This window comes from Rattus norvegicus, chromosome 19 (genome assembly GCF_036323735.1).
Source record: "Rattus norvegicus strain BN/NHsdMcwi chromosome 19, GRCr8, whole genome shotgun sequence".
Classification (NCBI taxonomy): Eukaryota; Metazoa; Chordata; class Mammalia; order Rodentia; family Muridae; genus Rattus; species Rattus norvegicus.
The window spans coordinates 31,512,702-31,532,008 of record NC_086037.1 but is presented as its reverse complement, the minus strand read 5'-3'; the positions used below and the strand labels follow the sequence as shown (position 1 = coordinate 31,532,008).

Here is a 19,307-nt window from a genome sequence, read left to right as displayed (position 1 = left end):
CATTGACAGAACAGAACCATCGGCACTCCGTGTGCTCCATCCACACACTGCTTGCCTGACGAAGGTCCAGACAGTGCTGTGTGCGCTGAGCAGCCTGGCCGCCTCTTGGGCAATGCAGCTTGGCATTCAAAGCCTCATCTTGGTATTCAAAAGTGGTTTCGGTATTCAAAGGCATATTTGATATTCAGAAGTGGTTTTGGTATATTTGGTGTTCGGAACCCTTTTAAAAACATCCATACAGCCTTGTTTATTAGATTCCTCCTTAGACTTTCTTGTGAGGTCCAAAAGTAGTCTATATACAACTAGGATTCAGACCCAGGTTCAAGTAGCCATGTTTAAAGAGTACTGACTGCCTAAAAGGTATGCGGATCTGGAAGAAAGAAAGGTGGCGGCCAGTGGGCAAAGGCTGGGGCTCCTCCCTTCAACGTGTTCTGATGTGACAAGCCATGCCCTTCACTGAAATCAGTTAGGAACCACTTCTGTGTCAGATGAACGAGTTATGCAAGACTGCCATGCTAATATAGAAGGCCACCTTCACAGAGCAGCCCATCATGGTGGTAACACAGGAAGCTCATCATGTGAAGCATTGCCCATACTGTCATAATAGCAGTAAGAAAAATCTGCAAAGAGGGTTTGGAGTGCCGAGGATAAGCGTGTGTTTGAGTATATGTGTATAAATATACATATCATACGTGTATGTATATGTATACATGTGTATAAGCATATGCATAAATATGTACGCGTATACATATATATGAGAGAGTCTCAGTAACTCAGGCTAGCTTTGAACTCACAGTCCTCCTGCTTTTCTCTTCTTCATGCTAGAATCATAGACACGCCAGCACCTGTAGAAGTTTGGTCCTGGTTCTTCCTCCCAGCTCCATGCTCCCAGAAATAAGACTCAGACTCAGAATATCTTTACAAATATCTTGGCCATATCGCTAGGCTCTTCTCTGACTAGATCATAGCTTACATAACCCATTTACTCTGGTCTCCATTCTGCCATGTGACTGGCTACCTGTGCTCCAGTACCAGGTGTCCGTCTCATCACATCTTCCCTGTGGAATCCCCTGTGCCTAGGTTCCTCCAGAATTCTTTATGCCTCCTGGGTGTCCCACCTTCTATCCTACCCCTTCCTATAGGCCATAGGTTTTTTAATCCACAGGTGATTCGTCCATACCATACACAAGATGTTCTCTCTACAAGCGCCGTGCCAGCCTAGGGCTGACGTCACCAGATTCCTGCCTGCACACATGCTCGCTCACCAACAAAATAAACTGAAACAAAGCACAGTGAGGCCTGGGAACCGCACAATGAAATGGCCCCACGTCAGATTTTAAAACATGGTTTTAAGGTGGACAACATGGGCAAGTCCCTTACACTGTGAATGTGTAGCAACCGTGCGTCCGTGCTGGATAGAAAGGTGCCATCGCTCTGTGGCACCTGTGTGGACTCTCTTTGCCCAGAAACACTGAGTCACGCTGATCACCAACTCCTTGGAAGCCTCAGACCTTTGAGGAAGCTATGGCTCTTCGGGTCACTATTTACTGCTTTCTTCATGCTGCTCCAGATACCTGGGCTTTGTGGGTTAGTGGGGTTCTTCCCTGAGGCCCCATAAACCTTGAGGCTGGTGTGTATCATGAGAGAATGTATTTGGATTTGGCTGGGATCCGAAAGTGGTCTCCCCGCTAACTTTAGCCAGAGTGACCATCCCCTCCTCCCTCATCGTAGATGAAAATCCCAGGGGGAGGATTCTGACTAGAAAAATACACTTCATTAGTCATTGGAGATTTCCTGGTAAAATTAGTAGTTTAAACTTGTCTTCCTCTTAGAAGCGTCAGTTACTTTTTTGTTTTGTTTTTAATTTTCAAGTGCTAAGAGCCTTCCTGGATAGCATCGCATTATCAGCTGCATTTTAAAACGAGGATGTGTGCCGTGTAGGAGGTGGGTATACTGGCCTGACTGCATTTGTGTGCTCTCCATACTGCGGAGGGCCTCATATGCACAACCTGATCTCATCTCCACATAACCCAGCAGAGCGGAGGACCGTGCACTTCGTGTAACAGCCAAGAAACCCACCCGGGAATTTGAGATACGTTCTCAAGGTCACCCCAAGGCTATAATGAGACAGGGCATCCGCACTTGAAGGATAAACAGGTATTTCTGTAGATAGTACCAGTAAGAACTTCAAAGTCCTGAGGATAAAAAGAAAAGGGAGGTCGTTCACTCATTTTGTTTTTTCGTTGTTGTTGTTCTCTCCTGCAGTATGTCTGCCTGCCTCTGGTTGACGTAGGATGGACACAGCAGGCCTCCTGCGCTAGGAATCTAGACCCAGCCCTACCATCCCTCCCAGCTTTCTGCAGGGACGGTGTGGGGTGAGGGGACCACAGCATTGGGGACTGGACTTTCAAACAACAGACTGTAGTTATTTTCCTCAGCGTTCGCCCTCCTCTTTCCCAGTAAAGGACTCTCGTTTAGTGGTTCATTTTCCTTGTCTCTTCTTGCTTGTGTGTGACAGCATTTCTCCATGAACTTCGTGTATATCGTTAGCTTGTCCACCTTCATGACTGTTAGCAGGAACCAATTGTCCCATGCCTCCATCATCGTCTGGAGGGTATAGGAAACGTTACCTGTCCCTCTGTTTGTTGCAGAATTTAGGGATGAGGAAGATGACCATGTGTGTTTTCTTAAAATCAATGACCAGCACATTACTATAAAACCTATTGATTAAAAACACCAAGTGTAATGTTGGTCATTTAGTCCGTGACGTGACAGGATAAGGGAAGAAATTTATCCTTCGGTTCTTGCATTAACCTTTATTGACTGCCCGCATAGCCATAATTAACACACACTTTAGCTAAAGTGGTTAATTTCAGCATGGTGGCCGATGTCCACTAATGTAGCCACCGTCTTGATCACCCAGCTGTGAGTGAAGCCCTAGGGGAAATCAGTGAGTTACACTTCAGGGTGGGGGCTGCAGGACCTCTGGACCAGCCCGCTCCCTGCTCTCTCTAGGTCACCAAGGAAGAACCATCCTGAACAGCAAAGAGCCCCGAGGATGGCCAATGAGTCATTTGAGTGGAAGCCAGGGAAATTTGGAAAAGAGGGTATTAGGAGGGGGAGGGAGGAAGTTGTTTCTTTGTGGTTTTTTTCATTCCCTTGAAGTGTTTCAAGAGAGGGGCAGGATATTCTAAGTAGATCCATGTTTACTTGCCAACTCCAGAAGCATCTAACCTGGAGTTTTCCCCTTGAGATACGAGACTGGATGTTGGAAGTGTGGCCTTCATGCTGGGTAGCTGCGGACAGTAAGAGCTGGGGAGAACCCTAAGTTGGGTGGGATCTTTTAGATGGTGTGGAAAGATCATCCGGCTCCAGCCATGAAAACTGGTGTCTTTCCTAGCAAAAGCCCTTAAGTTTCTAATTTCAAACACAGATAGTTTGCATGCAAGCTGCACAGTAGCAGTAGCAGTGTAGATACATGGTAGGGTCTCATAAGGTGTGAGCAGTGGCTGAGGTGGACGAGTGTCTGCCGTCACCAGATTCTTTGGGTTGCAAGTCCTGAGGACATGCAGTGTACAGAGACTTCCCTCCCGTGAGCCTTCCCCACCAGACAACGTGGTTTAGAACCCTGCCTCTGGTGGTTCAGGTCAGGGCTGCACAGAGCAGAAGAGAGAGTATTTTCCCTCAGCCCCTGCCTCAGACCTCAGGTTGCTTGGTCCAGATTGAGTTATGTGCCTCTCCTAGCCATCCCGTCACTGAGAGAAGGCGCTAATGGCATCACCATGCTCGGCTTCTTTAAAACTCGTCTTAAGGCACTCAGAGCTCCTCCCTTGTGTAAGGGACTGAGAGATAGGGGGTGTACATGCTAAGAGTCAACCCAGGCATGAGTTCCTATGAGTGGAAAGTCTACCCGAAGCAGCCACCACTCAGAGGCCTGAGGCAGCACCGTTCTTTAGTGTGTAGCTGCCGGTACCTTCTGAGTCTGTGCCCTACAGCCGGCCACTGTCGGAAACTCGCAGCAGCTTGACCGGGTGAGTCTCAAGATTCAGCCACCGGCTGTTTGACTCAGGTCACAAAGACCTGTGCCAGGACTGCCGAGCTTCCTGAGGCCCCACTGAGGGATTTTGGAAGGAAAAGAGAGCCACAGTGTAACACGCAGGACTCTGATGGCATCTCTTGTCCCTGACTGGCACTCGTGACAGTAATGATAGTGGTGATATTTAATAGTTGCAGAGCTGTGTGCTGGGTGGTCTTCCAAACCCTCTGATCATTCATTTTATCACAGCAAACCAAAGTCAGAATGCTATCGCTGCACGTAAACACACACACACACATACACACATATACACACACATACACATATACACACATATACACACACACATACACACACATATACACACACAAACACACACACATATAAACACATACACACATACACACCGCACAAACACACACGCAAACACACACACACATACACACACGTATACACACATACACACATGTATACACACACATACACACATGCACACACAGACACATGCAAACACACACATGCAAACACACACACGCAAACACACACATACACAGATACCAAACAATAACAATCTGTAGCCTTCCTTGAAATGATGGTTGATAATAATAATTTTCTGGGCTTATATGCCTAGGATAAAGTTAATTTAAACAGAAGCACAGATGGGGCTGGAGAGATGGCTCAGTGACTAAGAGCACTGACTGCTCTTCCAAGGTCCTGAGTTCAATTCCCAGCAACCACATGGTGGCTCACAACCATCTGTAATGGGATCTGATGCCCTCTTCTGGTGTGTCTGAAGACAGCGACAGTGTACTCACATACATAAAATAAATAATTAAAAAAAATAAAAACCAGAAGCACAGAAACGATGAGCACCAGTAACTAAGACAGAAGCTTTTAGCAGTAGCCACACTAGAAATCAGATGCATCTGAGTTGTCCTTATGCTCCAGTCACCCGAGGGTGGGCTGTGAGGATCCACAAGGAAGAGCCAGGCTGAGGTGAGTGACAGAGATGGTGCTTCGGGGCAGCCTCAGGCCGCTGTGGGCCTTCATCTGCCCTCTGTGACTCCAGACCATGATGGGGTGGGCCAGGTGGCCCGTGTGCTTGCATGGTTACGAGGGACACAGGTGGCTTACATCCTGGGTGGGACACAGGATCCCATCACCCTGCTCAGAATCGTGCACAACCTAAAACTTATGAAGGATTTCTAGAATTCTCCACTGGTTCACTGGGTAACCGAAAACCAGTACATAGACAGCAGCAACTCCTGGACCAGTGCTGCTCTTCTTCTCTCTGCCATCACCACTAGATAGGCAAGAACCCACAGCTCCATAAGATAACTGCCCAGATGATGTGTCCCCTGGAAGCAGTGTCTCCCTCCAGAGGACACACCGTGACCCTTGATGCTGCCATCTCGCCCAGGGACACTGTGACCCCAGCAGACAGGAATGCTGTGAGGGAGAGCTACAGTAGCAGCTGAAAGGGCAGAAGCCCCCAGATCACCCTCATCCCTTCCACAGCCTGCCGTAGCCCTGACACAGAGTGTAGCTGGGGGTGGCGCAGCCGTCCCTTCTCAGACACAACCCTGCTCAGCCTTCTTGCTGGCCACTGAGAGAAGAATTTTACAGCAGTCTTAAAAGCTCAGAGAAGCTCAACAAAGGTTCTTATCCCAACCACACACACACACACACACACACACACACACACACACACACACACACACCACAAACAGAAGCTTGCCCCAAAGCACAGGCACAGGCCAGTGTGCTCACAGCTCCGCCATGGCTCTGAATATTTTTAATACTTTCTCAAAGCGAGGAGGCAAAACCATTTGACAGCTGAGAAAGCATCTCAATTGACTTTTTACAAACCTTATGATATTCTAGGTGGATCGACACTTATCACAGCCCTTTAATCTGCCAAGCAGGATAATATGTGCACGGATAATTTATCCACTGTGAGATTGAAATGCTCAATTTGGAATAACTTTCCCTACCCAGTAAATTGAGCATTACTCTCCGATTCTGAGGCCGAGAAAAAGCACAATTTAAAAAGCTTTGCTGGGTCCCTTTGTAATTAGTCGCAGCTTCCCTTGAATATTAACTCCCCCCTCGCCTGTTTCAAGTGATTTAGAGACTGTCACAGGCCACAGAGACGCACCCTGAGAAGGGTGACAGCAAGAGACTCGTCTGCAACACCCACTGTGCAGTGGGCTTCAGAGCGTGCCCTCCGCCCCTCCACACTGCGTGCGCTTATGAACACAAACAGTTGAATATTTGTGCTAAGAGGATTGTCAGAATCTGCTTCTGTTGCTTTAATTCTTGTTTTAAATAAATAATGAGAACGCTTAAACACATTACTCTTCTTGGGGCCCCGGGGTCAGCTAATCTTATTATTTATGAAGTGGTGTGCTACATAATAGTACTTAGTGCATGTTAACAGATGCTATTATCAGGGTCTGATGCAGAGAGCAGAAGATATATTGGAATGTTATGTGTAATGTACGACGGATTGAGTGCATAGGATGCCGGTATAGCAATTAACCACATGTGAAAATAGGTGTAGAGTTGAAGTATGCGTTCCTCTGGGAATCTCCTCACCATTAATAATCCCCTGGAGAAGACATGTCTTTCCATGAGGATCTTACCCAGTCCTAGGACTCGGAGTGGGCGTGGTCGCTCTTCAGGCGACAGCAAGGGGAGGACAGGGATAGGGGCACACATGCAGCTGTTGGAAACACGGGTTTGGTGCATGCGCTCTGCCCATTAGAAGTCATTCATCACTTACCGCATCCATGTCTTTTTTTCTATGACCCTCATGTTTGAGATAACCAGAGCTGAAGCCAAAGCCTTTCCCGAGCCCAATTTTAGATGCACTCGACTCTCCAAGAGGGTGGCACCTCAGAGATGTGAGGATGCTACCCCAACTTTTTCCTACTAGGCTATAATTTAGCTGCATATGATAATTAATTTCTCTACTATTGATGATAATCCATTTAATAAAAACCGTGATTTAAGTGTTTTCCTTGGGGACTAACTCTTGCTAGCCTCTTAATTTAATTTTGTGGAAGTTTCTCCACCTATTCATCAGCGGAAATGATTATTAACCTCTATTTGCATTTATCCTTATAAACCTCTCTCTCCTTGGAGTGCCTTTTCTCTGAGCCCGGCAAGCTGGGACACTTGTAAATCTCCAGGATCTCCAAAGTCAATCCTGGCCTGTAATATTGTTTAATCTATTCTTGGACATTTCAATGCAGTAAATTCAATTTAATCTTTCCCAGTAATCTAGTAATACATCGAAATCCCACAAACATTTAAATCTGATAATGGCTTAATCACACACTTTAAATAACTGTTGAGATAATGAAAAAATAATTCACCATTTTAAAGGCAGAGTAACTCAATTTCCCTGGTGATTGGCTTTCCCGAAGCCACTGGAGATAATACAGATCTGGGAATTGGAAAAACTTGAAGCTCCAGCACTCGGAGAGACGGTTTTTCCTCAGAAGTGTTCTTTCTGCCTTGGCGCAGCCCTGCTCCCACCTCACGCCCCCCTTCACAGCTAGTGCTGTGCACTTGCCAGTGCTATTCTGCGCATTTCCCAGAAGCCCGGAGCTTCCGCTGCTTCCTCCTGTGGACTAACTGCCTGCTCTTCCTCTCCTAGGTGCCAGGCCCGAGTTGTCCGAACTCTACCAGCACAGCAGAAACCAGACTGCCGGCCATATTGGGAGAAGGATGACCCTTCTATGCCTCTGCCCTTTGACCTCACAGATGTGGTCTCTGAGATCAGAAGCCAGCTTCTGGAAGCAAGATCCTAGAGGATGCACCAGTCCTAGGTGGAGAAGGAAAAGATGTCCTTGGCTTTTCTCCCCAGTCCTTGGACAAGAGTAGTGTAGACTCCTCTCAACCCAGAGGTTATAGGACCTGGATTCCAATTCAAAACAGCTAGAGAATAGAGCCCACAGGTACTGAAATGTTGAAAAGTTACTGTGTTTTAGTCTGATTTGGTATTAAATTAGTACACCCCCCCCCCAAATATTCTTCACTCATTTTTTCCCCCTTGGGAGCTCCTTTGTCCCCAAGGCAGCAACAAGGATGAGCTAAGCCTGTGACAAGCCTCACCTGCTTTCCACTTTGGCTAGCCACCTCAGAGACTGGAAGTAGACCTAGCCATGGGATGACAGAACTAGAGCCATCCTCCCGCTTCTCACCATGGCTTCTAGTGGTCAGATCATCCAAGATGGCAGCCAGTGGCTCACCGTGGCTGCACAGACATAAATTCAGCTCGATTGCAGTTAAAGCTCCTTTCTTCAGTTGTATCCCGGCATGTGCTGGTGACTGCTGATTTAGATAACATATACAGATGTTTTCGTGCTTCACGTTTATGAGCCAGCATTCATTCTTCCAGTTTTCTGTAGCGGCTAAAACATGGAAGAAAGCAATGAAACACAATCCTCAGAGGGACGGGCTGTGAGCCCTGTGCACCTTGCACAGGAAGAAGAAGGAGCTACAAAGGAAACAGCCACATCCTGTCTTTATGGGGCTTCCCTGACCCAGTGACAAAGGCCAGCCCTGGGGACACTGTTGTGTAGTTAGTGTTTCTCCCAGAATTCCCCACTCACAGGTGCTGACAGGTAGCATGGGGGCTTGAAGGACCCCATTCTGAGCCCAGCGATGCCAGAACACCAGAGAGGCCGTGGAGAGATGTCACTCTGTGACCTTTGCATGTCCTTGGGTTTCAGTTTTCTCGTCTGTATAGTGGGAAGTGCCAAAAATACCAACTCCTAACATGAGGACGGTGTGGTAGGGCCTAGAGCAGTTTCTAGCATACGGCTAAGTATCTGATACGTACCAGTCCTGGAAGAAGCCACCTTCCTCCCCAACTCTGCAGTCCTTTGCTGTCTGGGTCTCTGCTGACCTGAGGCCTTTTAGTGGCCGAAAGATTGACAGCAGTTAGCCCCTTCCCTCAGCCCAGGACTTTCCTGTATTGGCCGAGACCCTCTGCACAAAACAGTAGTGGTTTTGCTGTGGCCAGGATTTCATTTAAGGTGCCTTCCTGCCTAGAGTTAGCCACAGAAGCTGCACTCCACAAGCAGCTAGGATTTCCTGGTGCAGGGACCCAAGTCTCTCAGACCTCGATTCGCTCCCTTCACTCTCTGAGCCAGGACTCCCTCATCAGTAGAGAGGTGAGGTACATTCTCACAGGGTAAGACCTAAGTAGTGGAATGATCTAAGTAAGAGTATAGGTGGCTTCAGATGTCACAGGCTAGCCCATCACCCCCATCTCCAGCCGTCTGGCTCTGGTTTATTAGACCCCGTGATATTTCTTTGTTCTACTTCATTGGGAACCAAAATTAAAAATTGGGAGATTCCACATAAAATAAAAGTGTCCGCGTTCTCTTTAGAAGCCAGGATACCCGTGAACCCCTGGGTCTCCATAACTGCATGGCAGTGGCTTGGCAGTGTCTGTGACCTCTGTGCTTTGCTTGTGACCCTGCTGCTCCCTGTCACCATTTTGTAAAGCTGCGCCCCGGCAGTGCTTTCCAGACCTGCTCGCCCACACCCTGTAGTAGAAAGCGGTAGCTTCGAGTCTCAGTCCGTGTTCCTCCCACTGAACTGTGTTCATGGTCTGCCCTGTGCATCCGTTCATACACAATAAAGAGTTAAACGCTGAGAAGCCAAAGGGTGTCCGAGCTTTTCTCCTCGCACGCTGGGTGTGAGGCTGGCCTTGCCAGGTGGGTGAAGGTGGTTCTCAAATCCTCCAGTTGCACCCACCCGAATTCCTGCCAGCCTTTCCTGGCTGACAAGGTGCAAATCACTTGAGAAAAGTGGTCTAAAAGGTGTATTTCACTGGGGGGAGGGGAGGCGAGGGGCTGGCATTCCTCTCTCCAGACTCTGGCTGTGTATCTTCCTCTCTCCAGGACTCTAGGGAGTCCTAGGTTAGATACTCTACCAATCTCTGTCTGCCAGGGTACAGAGTGACCACTTAGGGATTTATACTGTCATCGGGAGATGGTCAAGAAACCCAAACTGTGACAAGATCCTTGTAGATGCTTGTGCTTGAAATGGACGCAACTAAGTGGGGCACAGAGGGGAACTTGTGACCAGTAACAGAAGAGACTGGTAGATTCTCTAGGGGCGGGGGAAGACCTTTCCAGAAGAAGGGGTAGCCGTCACAGAGACACTGACACTGGGTGGCTTAAAAAAATGGGGGGAGGGAAGGGCTTGTGGCCTGGGCAGAGAAAGCCAGGAGAGTCCTACCATCCCTACCAGAGCAGAGACAGAAGCCATGTCCCCTGGAACATGGAGGATTTCCTACAGGGCAGGTAGGGACGGCTGGATGAGATATTTTATGCCTTCAGGCATTGCTCTGACTAACACCTGGACCCTAAGGGTCCCGGGGAGGAGCAGGCTCAGTTCCAGGGAGAACCTTGGCGGCCAGAAATTCCACGCGGTGGGAAGGATGCAAGCAGCCACCTCCAGTGTGCCCAGCCCATGCCAATCAGTACCCACAACAGCCCGTCCATTCCTGCTCTCACCAGCAGCCTCCTGCCTGACAGTTTTCTAGACAAAAAGAAGTGGGGTCATGGCATGGCTTGTGACACAATTTTAGTAATAAGCTTCTAAATCCATCACTAAGTGAATGGAGGGGTGCCAGAAGAGAGATTGCATGAGCCCTGCCTGATGCCGGGGTGCAGTGCTTCGTGTGTGTTTCTAGGGAAGGTATTTTCCAGTGCAACTTTTTTTTTTTTTTTTTTTTTTTTGCCTGCTCTAGTTAAGGCTGATTTTACCACTGGGCAAATTGCATATATTTGGATCCATGCCACACTAAATACTGTTTATTCTGTGGATCTGTCAGAGGCTGGTGCACGGAAGACAAGGGGATTCTGATTTGAAAAGGCAATTCTCATCCAAACAGGTTCAGATAGAGCGAAGCGGCGCGGATTAAAAGGCGCTGGAGTGGTAATGCCGTTTATCCAGTTTGCCTTTGTTACTCTGTGATTAAATGGTATTTTTAATTAAGTTTCATTGGGAGCCATAGGTATCGAGGTGGTGAAATCAATTTGACAACCATAAAGAGGGAGGAAGGCGCGGGCAGGCAGGCTGTAATGACTGCCACCGAGACTGCTGGGAGAGCTGTGGAGAGTCGGCAGCTCGAAGAGGACAGAGAGAAAGTAGGCACCTGTAATGACTTCTGAAAGGGGACCAGAGCACCCAGGGCTGTTTGGGGGCTGTCCTCAGTGGTCATCAGCAAAAGGAGTCCTCTTGCTCCCCTGGGGCACCCGGATAGATTCAGATAGACTCCAGGGCGTGCTGGCGAGTCCAGGGAAGAGGCTAAGGTAGTGTTATCTGTACAATGACAGAAACTCTTCCCAAGGTCCAAGCAGCCACATCCATAATCCTCTTTTCTCACCTCATGGTTCACTTTCCCCTCAGAACCTTGCCAACACAGATTCTTTCTGCCGTCTAACCTAAATCTTCCTACACCGGAAGCAAGTTTCCTTTCCACACATCCCCATCTGATTTCCCAAGACCTCTGACTGGCACTAGAGGCTTCTGGGTACACACTTTCTGGGTCTGCTCCAGTTGTGTCCGTGTGACCCTAAGCCACCTACCCCTTTCACATCTACCTTTCCTGTCTACCAAATGGAAGGGGTAGCGATGCGACTGTTGCCTGAGCGGGTCATGAAGATTCTACAGGTTCACAAACACGCACAGTGCCACAAGCAGGGCCTGGTACACACCCAGTTCCCCCACATCAGAGTTCTTTCTTTATGGCCCAGGAAAATGGCTGACCTCTCTGAGATTGACTCAGTATGGGGGTGGGGGGGGGAGATGGAGGTGTGAGCTAGCTCTTGGCTGCGCCCCACTACTGCAGTCACGCGTGGTCAGTGAGTACCGTGGTATCTCCGTGATCACTCAGTGCTTGTCAGTTACTGTGATCAATGACGCCCCAACCAAAATATTCAATAGTCACCAAGAGAGAGCACAGCTAGCTGCAGTTTGCTTAAGAAGAAGAGGATGCCACCGACACATATTTCTCCGGATGGCTCTTCGCTCGGCAGATGGCCCGGAACGTCTTATAAATGAGATAGTGTGAAAAATGATTCCTTCACACTGCCATTACCGAAGCACGATTGGGTCACCCCTGGCAATTTCAGATTTGCTTAAAAACAGGCCTGCCCCACCTTCTAATGGATGGCCTGTGTACAACAATTGTTTATTGACTCAAATACCTAAGGACAAGGGGTCAGCCGGCTTCGGGGGAGGGAAGCATTAATTAACTCCCGCCAGCAGACCCTCCACTTCTCTTCCAGTGACACACAGTGCATGGCTTGGTCCTGAAGGAACCAAGGCAAGCCAGCTCTCCCGCACATATGTGTCGGGCTAAATGGATCACAGCAGATACAGATCTGTTTGCCTGTTTGCGCTTGCCTTTAGACAAAATACATCAAGTGTACAAAAGCTCCTGACTAACCGGGCACCGGTACAAATGAAGGGCCTTCAGCCTGGGTTTTCTCTTGGTTTTTAACCTGCAGAGGTGGTAGCATGCTGGACTTAGACCAGCACGAGGCCACTCTATGGGAATACTTTCCCAAAAGTGCCTTGGTTCGGAACCAAGCCCTTGGGTCATCTGGCATGTGACTTGGTGGCACGTCAAGGTCACCCATGGTGTACCCCAATGGCAGAGCACTTGCCTAGCACATTGGACCCTGGGTTTCATTCACAACCCTGCAAACCTCTAAGACGGGGAGAATCAACAGCTATCACTCCCTTCATGACACCAATACTGAAGTGACCGTCTGGCCCTTCTAAATACCAGAACATCTTAAGCCAGAGGGATCCTCAGAGCTCACTGGTCTAGGGCTCTCTGTGTGATTCCCTCCTCTTAATGGAGATATGGTAAACACCCACGCCCATGCAGATCCATGCAGAGTGTTGCTAAGCGCCCAGGAACATTTCCAGCTTCTGACCAGACAATGCAGTGACATGTGACTCACTCTGGAAGCTTCCGCAGCAGCAAGGCCATGAGAAGCATGCTAAGGGCTACTCTTGCCGGTTTGTCTCTCTGTTTTTCGGTCTCCGTATACCCTGGGGCAATACCAAAGTGGAGCACAGATGCATCCAGTTCTTCATCAGATTATCCTAGAGCCTCAGACACTTCCAGGAAGGTGAATATGCTTCTGTTTGCTTCTTGGCAAAATGGCTGCCCCCACAGATGACCCCAGTTTTCCTCTCAAATGAAGAATGAGGAGCAAGGAACCTCCAAGCCCCACCATGGATGCATCGGTTTCTCAGAGCAGCAAAAGCCGCAGCTGGTAACTCACCCATGGTGGAAACCAGGCCCCTGGTCCCCTCCTTTTCTCTCCCACCCCCAACTCTTCTGACAGTGGGTCGCCCTTGATTACAGTAACTGGATGGGGTGGGGGGCAAGCCAGGTGTATAGGATTCCACTGCCCCCCCCAACCAGGGTCAGGCTGAGAGGCATTCGAGCGACTGTCCGAACAATCAGCCCTGTTTACCATGGATGCTTAGTTTCCTTTTACAAAATCAAAACAGAGTTTAGTAGGCAGTGTATTTCATACATGCCCCTTGATCAGTGCAATGACCTGTCAGAAGCCATTAGAGCCCCCATTAGCTCGAATGCATTCAAAGCTAAACTATTGGATCATTTAAGGGCTGCAGCGATTGTTTTTAATATACTGTACATTGATTTCTCCCCATGAGCGGCAGCATAAGTTTGAAACTAACTGTGTATGACTCCAGCCCCATTTGCTGTCTCCAGCCTTCTGTGAGAAGCTTGCTTTCATTTGACCAGCAAAAGCACTGGGTAGAGCTTTCAAAGCCATGTGGCCCCTGGTGGAGTTTCAGATGGTCAGCCTGGGTGGGGTTGTTACTTTTTATGTTTTTCCGAGCTTTCTCCCGTTTCTTTGTCCCCATTGAATGAGCTGCACGTACAGAAGGGAGGAGCATTCCCACCCGACCAGGGCCTCGATTGAAAGACAAGGGAGGGACTCTTTCTGAAGCATGAAGCCCAGCAGAGGCCAATCTTTACCCAGAGCATGCAGGGGTGGAGGGCACAGCATGGCTGAAAAGAATCCTCACCCTGTTTGAAAGGGCACATATCCCAGGCAGACATATTTCTGCATCATACCCATTTTACAGATGGAACAAATGAAGCCCAAATGGACTTGACTGGGTTATAAAAGGCGAATGATGTAAATTGGACTCCAAGCTTCTGATGTTTAGTGGAATTTGGGACTAAGACATTTGAACTCAGCCTCCCACATAAACCTGTGTTCTATTGAAGACAACGATTCTGGGTCTCTTACTGAAATGACCTCCTTTTTCCTCCCAATTCTAACTCAGGAGCAATTTTGTCAGCCTGTAAAACAATTTGTATGTCATTAACTGCTTTTTCCTTAGCCGCAAATGCCCATGGGACTTGGATCAGGTTCACTGCCCGAGTGAGCCACTGAGATGTGTATTCCTGACTCAGGATAGGAGATTCAAAGAAGCCAGGTTGATCACTCAGAATGACAGAGCTGAGCCTTATAACCCAGGCCTGACATCTCTGCCACTCAGCTGGGAGGCGTGACAAGGCCAGCCTCAGAAACTGCAAGGAAGACCCTGTCTCAAAATATTAAATTAAAAAATAAAGGATAGGAGGGGAGGGGCAAGGAAGGGGGAGGGGAGAGAAAGGGGAGGGGAGAGGAGGAGGACAGAGGAGGAGGGGAAGGGAGGGAAAGGAGGGAAAATGGAGGAGGGGAAGGGAGGGGAGAGAAGGAGGAGGGGAGAGAAGGAGGAGGGGAGGGGGAGGGGAGGAGGGGAGAGGAAAGGAGGAGAGAGGAGGAGGAGAGGGAAGAGGAGGAGGGGAGGGAAAGGGGAGGGAAAGGGAAGGAGAGAGGAAGGGAGGGAAGGGGAGGAGAGGGGAGAGGAGGAGGGGACAGGAGGGAGGGGAGGGGAGGGCAGGAGGCTAGAGATGTGCTCACTGGTAGACAGCTTGTCTAGCATGTGCACAGCCCTAGATTTAACCCCCAGTACCACAAAAATGATGGATGGCAGAGCCAGAAAAAAAGACAACAGTAAAACTTCTGGCAGGAATCAGAAAAGCACAGCCCTCAGCTACATCCAACTCAGGAGTGTTCCGATCAAATAAAACTTTATTACGACACGACTGCACCACACACGCGTGCGTTTACACACGGTCTGTGACTGCCTTCTCCCCATCACAGCAGAGCTGAGCAGGTAGGACTCAAGATCCCCACCTGTTCAGTACAGATCCAGAACAGACAGTATTGACCAAGGACCAGCCCAGTGAACTGTTGGGTCCTTGTGACCATGTGTGTTAAATGATGAACATTACGCCCAAGTCTTAGGGACTGTTGAGTGCATGTAGATCATGGTGATAGATTCATATAGCCGCACCAAAATATTCACCCCAAGAGATGGGGGAGAGCAATGAAGAACAGGCAAGGGGTAGAGCGGGAAAAGGCTGCATCTGAATTGAAGTGAGCTGAGCTAGGGAGAGAGGTACCAGGAGAGGTCATGCCAAGAGGAGGACAGTCACCCTGGCTTTCTGTACCACATAGCTCTTCCCCACCCACCGATCTGCAGACAAACAGGCTAAGGCTGACTGCTGAGGGGACCAGGGAAGACTGTGCTCCGTGCTCCTGAGCCCCGCCCCCACGGGTTGTCATAGCTCAGGGATGGTAATGGGTCCTCCGGAGAAGTGGTTTTCTCTGGAATATTCTAGAGTGCAGGATGCACCTATGTGCTGTGGCATCCAGGGCTGGCTGTGTGCTTTTGTGAAGGACTGACTGTGTGCTGTTATGAAGGGCCTCTTTTGGAGGAGGGTTCTGTCATGGTTGGTTTGTTTTTCTTTTGAGATGTGTGCTTGTTCTGTGACCCAAGCTAGTTCTGAGCTCAGGATCCTTCTGCCTGGGCTTCCTGAGTGCTGGGGTTACAGAAAACTGCATCTGGTGTATGTTTACCTCTGGGCTAGACTTACTACTCAGAAGCCCTCAGTAGTTGTTTCTGTTTCCTCCTCCCCCTTCTCCTCCTCCCCCTTCCTCCTCCCCTTCTTTCTTCTTCTTCTTCTTCTTCTTCTTCTTCTTCTTCTTCTTCTTCTTCTTCTTCTTCTCCTTCTTTCTTCTTTTTCTTCTTCTTCTTCTTCTTCTTCTTCTTCTTCTCCTTCTTTCTTCTTCTTCTTCTTCTTCTTCTTCTTCTTCTTCTTCTTCTACTTCTTCTTCTTCTCCTTCTTTCTTCTTTTTCTTCTTCTTCTTCTCCTTCTTCTTTCTTCTTCTTCTTCTTCTTCTCCTTCTTCTTCTACTTCTTCTTCTCCTTCTTTCTTCTTCTTCTTCTTCTTTCGTCATCTTTTCGTCATCTTCTTTCTTCTTCCTCTTTCTTCTTCACTTTTCCTCCTCCTCCTCCACTTCCTCCTCCTCCTCTTCTTCCTCCTCCTCCTCTTCTTCTTTTCTTCTCCTCCTCCTTCTATTTTGGAGATTATAATATAATTACATCATTGCCCCCTATACCCCGTCTTTGCTCTTCTTCAAATGCATGGCCTCTCTTTCCCATTAATTATTATTACATGAATCTATGGATGTGTATATATACATATGTATCCCTAAGATACACCCACACACACACACAGTTGTACCCACATGACTGCCTAAGCACAAGCCAAACCAGGACAGCAGTAGACACATCAAGATGGACAGGGCAAAGCCCAGGAAGCCTTAGCACTGTACAAGGAACTGCAGGTAACTAAGGAACGCTGAATGGGAGAAACAGCCTTTTCCAGAGAAGCGCACACCACTGGATCAGCCCCAACAGCCTCCAGCTTTTAGATTAGGTTTAGAAATTCCAAATTGCTCCCTTGCACCACAGCTCTGTAGAGCGAGCCTCACTCTCTGGTGCCCCATTCCTGCCCCATTCCTGCCATCCCGGTGCACTGTGTGCTGTTCTCTGGTCTCTTTGGAGCTGCAGGCTTTCCAAGGTTGCCCCACCTGCGATCCGTAATGCCTTTCTCTCCACTGCAACTTTAGAGTCCCCTGGAAGCCACCATGTTGACCATTTCCATTCTCGTTGTCAATGTGTTTATGAACACATAGCACGCCCAATGTGACTTTTGTTAAATTATCAAACACTAGAAGGCGAGCTTACAGGACCAAATGTTTGCCTCTGTTTGGTCCCATTCCACACTAATGCCTCACCTCATGTCCCCAAAGCCGTTCAGTAGAATTAACATTCCCAGGAGACCTTTATCTGATAGGTAACAGGTGCTCAATAAATAATTGTTGGCTCAATAAAATAGCCGATGGTACAAAACTAGCCTGGCCATTCCCGGCTTTAAAAAGCCCCTGAGCCCTGCCTTTCCATTGATGTTTTCTGTCTTTGTCGTACAGGGCTGCGGAAATCACCCCCATCCTTTCTCGATCCTTAAACGCTCCCCTCACCTTGGCTCCCATGCCACCTGCTTTGCCCCATATCCCATGCCCTGCACCTCTGACATAAGGCCAGGTAAGATGGCCATGATCATGGTAGACCCTTGGCAGTGGGTATGAAAATAAAGCTGAGAGCACACAGAGCTGAGGCGTTTGTGGTCAGCATAGTTACGAGCAGTGGCTAAGGAGGTACCAATAGGAGAGCCCTAGAGAGCAAGCTAATGGTCAGGGCATAGAGGTCTACAGAAGGCCTTTTTGGATTATAATCAGGGGGCCAGGGAAGTACCCCAGAAAGGAACGTACAAGGCCCTGTTGTGGGTGGAGGCTCACTGTAGATCTGCCCTGCGCCAATGTATTCCATAACACTGCAGAACTGCCCAGTGATCTCCTTATATATGGACCATGGATTCAGCATATGGATCCACACCTAGCAAATGAAACCCCCAAAATAAGCTGCTTTAGCCAGGGGAGGCAGATAGAGGAGTAGGAAAGCCCAGAGCCACTGCTGGGCCTTCTGGACCTTAGACTGTCAAGACTGATTTCAGACCCCACTGGCCTGAGTCGTTAGGCCCTCGAGGCAGTGGAACCACACCGGGAATATTTAACTGGAGAATTAGGTTGCCCGTGCTCGGCAAACACACAAAAGAAGCAAACAGCATAAGCCTCCCATCCCCATGTTACGCTCAGAGAGCTTGGGGACACAGATCAGAGCTTAAGGACATGGTGGCGGGCACTGATGCACAGAGCCATAGAGGCAGCCATGGAGACGGAACCACTGGGCAGTCCTACGATGCTACGGAGACAGCCACAGTGGCACAGGGCGGATCCACAGCACCATGTGTCTTTTGAATACAAACAGGCAAGGCATCATCTGTTCAGCACCATCTGCTCTGAGCTGGGTAAGACGCTACCCAGACATCATGCCAAAGAAGATCAGCAGGGAGCCCCTAAGCAGGAGAGCATTGTGCACGCGTGTCAGCCACCGGCCCAGATTCAAACTATCTCGAGAGATGGCCCAGTGGTTAACACAGGCTGCTTTCCCAGAGGACCTGGATTGGATCCCTAGCATCCACATGGTGGCTCACAACTGTCTGTAACTTCAGTCCAGGGGATCGAATGACCTCTTCTGGCCTCGGTAGGCACCAGGCACACATGAGTTACACAGACATCCATGCAGCCGAATCGCCCGTTCACATAAAATAATTATTAAGAAAAAATGAAGTATCTGAGACGTCACCACATACCTGCAGTGGTGGCTACCGTGTTAGCCACAGTGATGGCAGTGCAGAATGGTGGGCCTCCTTCGATGATGAGAAGAGTCAATGCCATAGCTGCTTTCACACGTAGATGGGCCAGCTCTCTCTTTTATTACTCATTTATTTCTAGTGCTGGGGGGGGGGGGTACTACCCAATCCTGTGCACACTAGGCAGGCACTTGACCTCAGCTGTATCCCTACCCCTGTAACTTCCTATACCATATAACCCCGTGCCCTGGCAAGACCCCTGATGAGCAGTGGCGAGACTGCTTTGTATGGAGTTCAACACACAGCATGTCGGGGCCCTGCTACAGTGCCGAGATAGGCTGTGAGCAAGTTGACCTCAGTCATCTCTCTTCCTTCTGCAAAATGGGGCTGTTCACAGCAACAACATCATGTAGTTGCCTGAGGGGAAAATCCACACAAGTCAGCAAGATCCTCGTCCACAGCCCAGGAGAGTTGACTGTTACCGTGGGACATACCTGGCTTTGTGATGCTAAGTATGACGTGTCCTGGGTGCTGGGTGGTAGCTCGGGAGGAGAACAGCTTCTGTCTGTGTGTTAC

General features: G+C 48.9%; 1 protein-coding gene across 7 annotated transcripts in view; it reads left to right on the top strand.

The window, feature by feature from the left end:
• Positions 1-19,307, top strand: part of Fto (FTO, alpha-ketoglutarate dependent dioxygenase) — a 408,263-nt gene that overhangs the window by 333,003 nt on the left and 55,953 nt on the right. For 4 of the 7 annotated variants that reach the window (XM_039097566.2, XM_063277861.1, XM_039097568.2 and 1 more), the window contains one exon: positions 7,701-9,719. The exons of 2 other annotated variants lie outside the window; for them this stretch is intronic. In XM_039097566.2, the coding sequence (XP_038953494.1) occupies positions 7,701-7,854 (154 nt within the window). In that variant the 3' untranslated portion in view covers positions 7,855-9,719. Of the gene's footprint in view, positions 1-7,700; positions 9,720-19,307 lie in introns of those variants that run through there. One more of the 7 variants, NM_001039713.1, reaches the window with a different exon arrangement.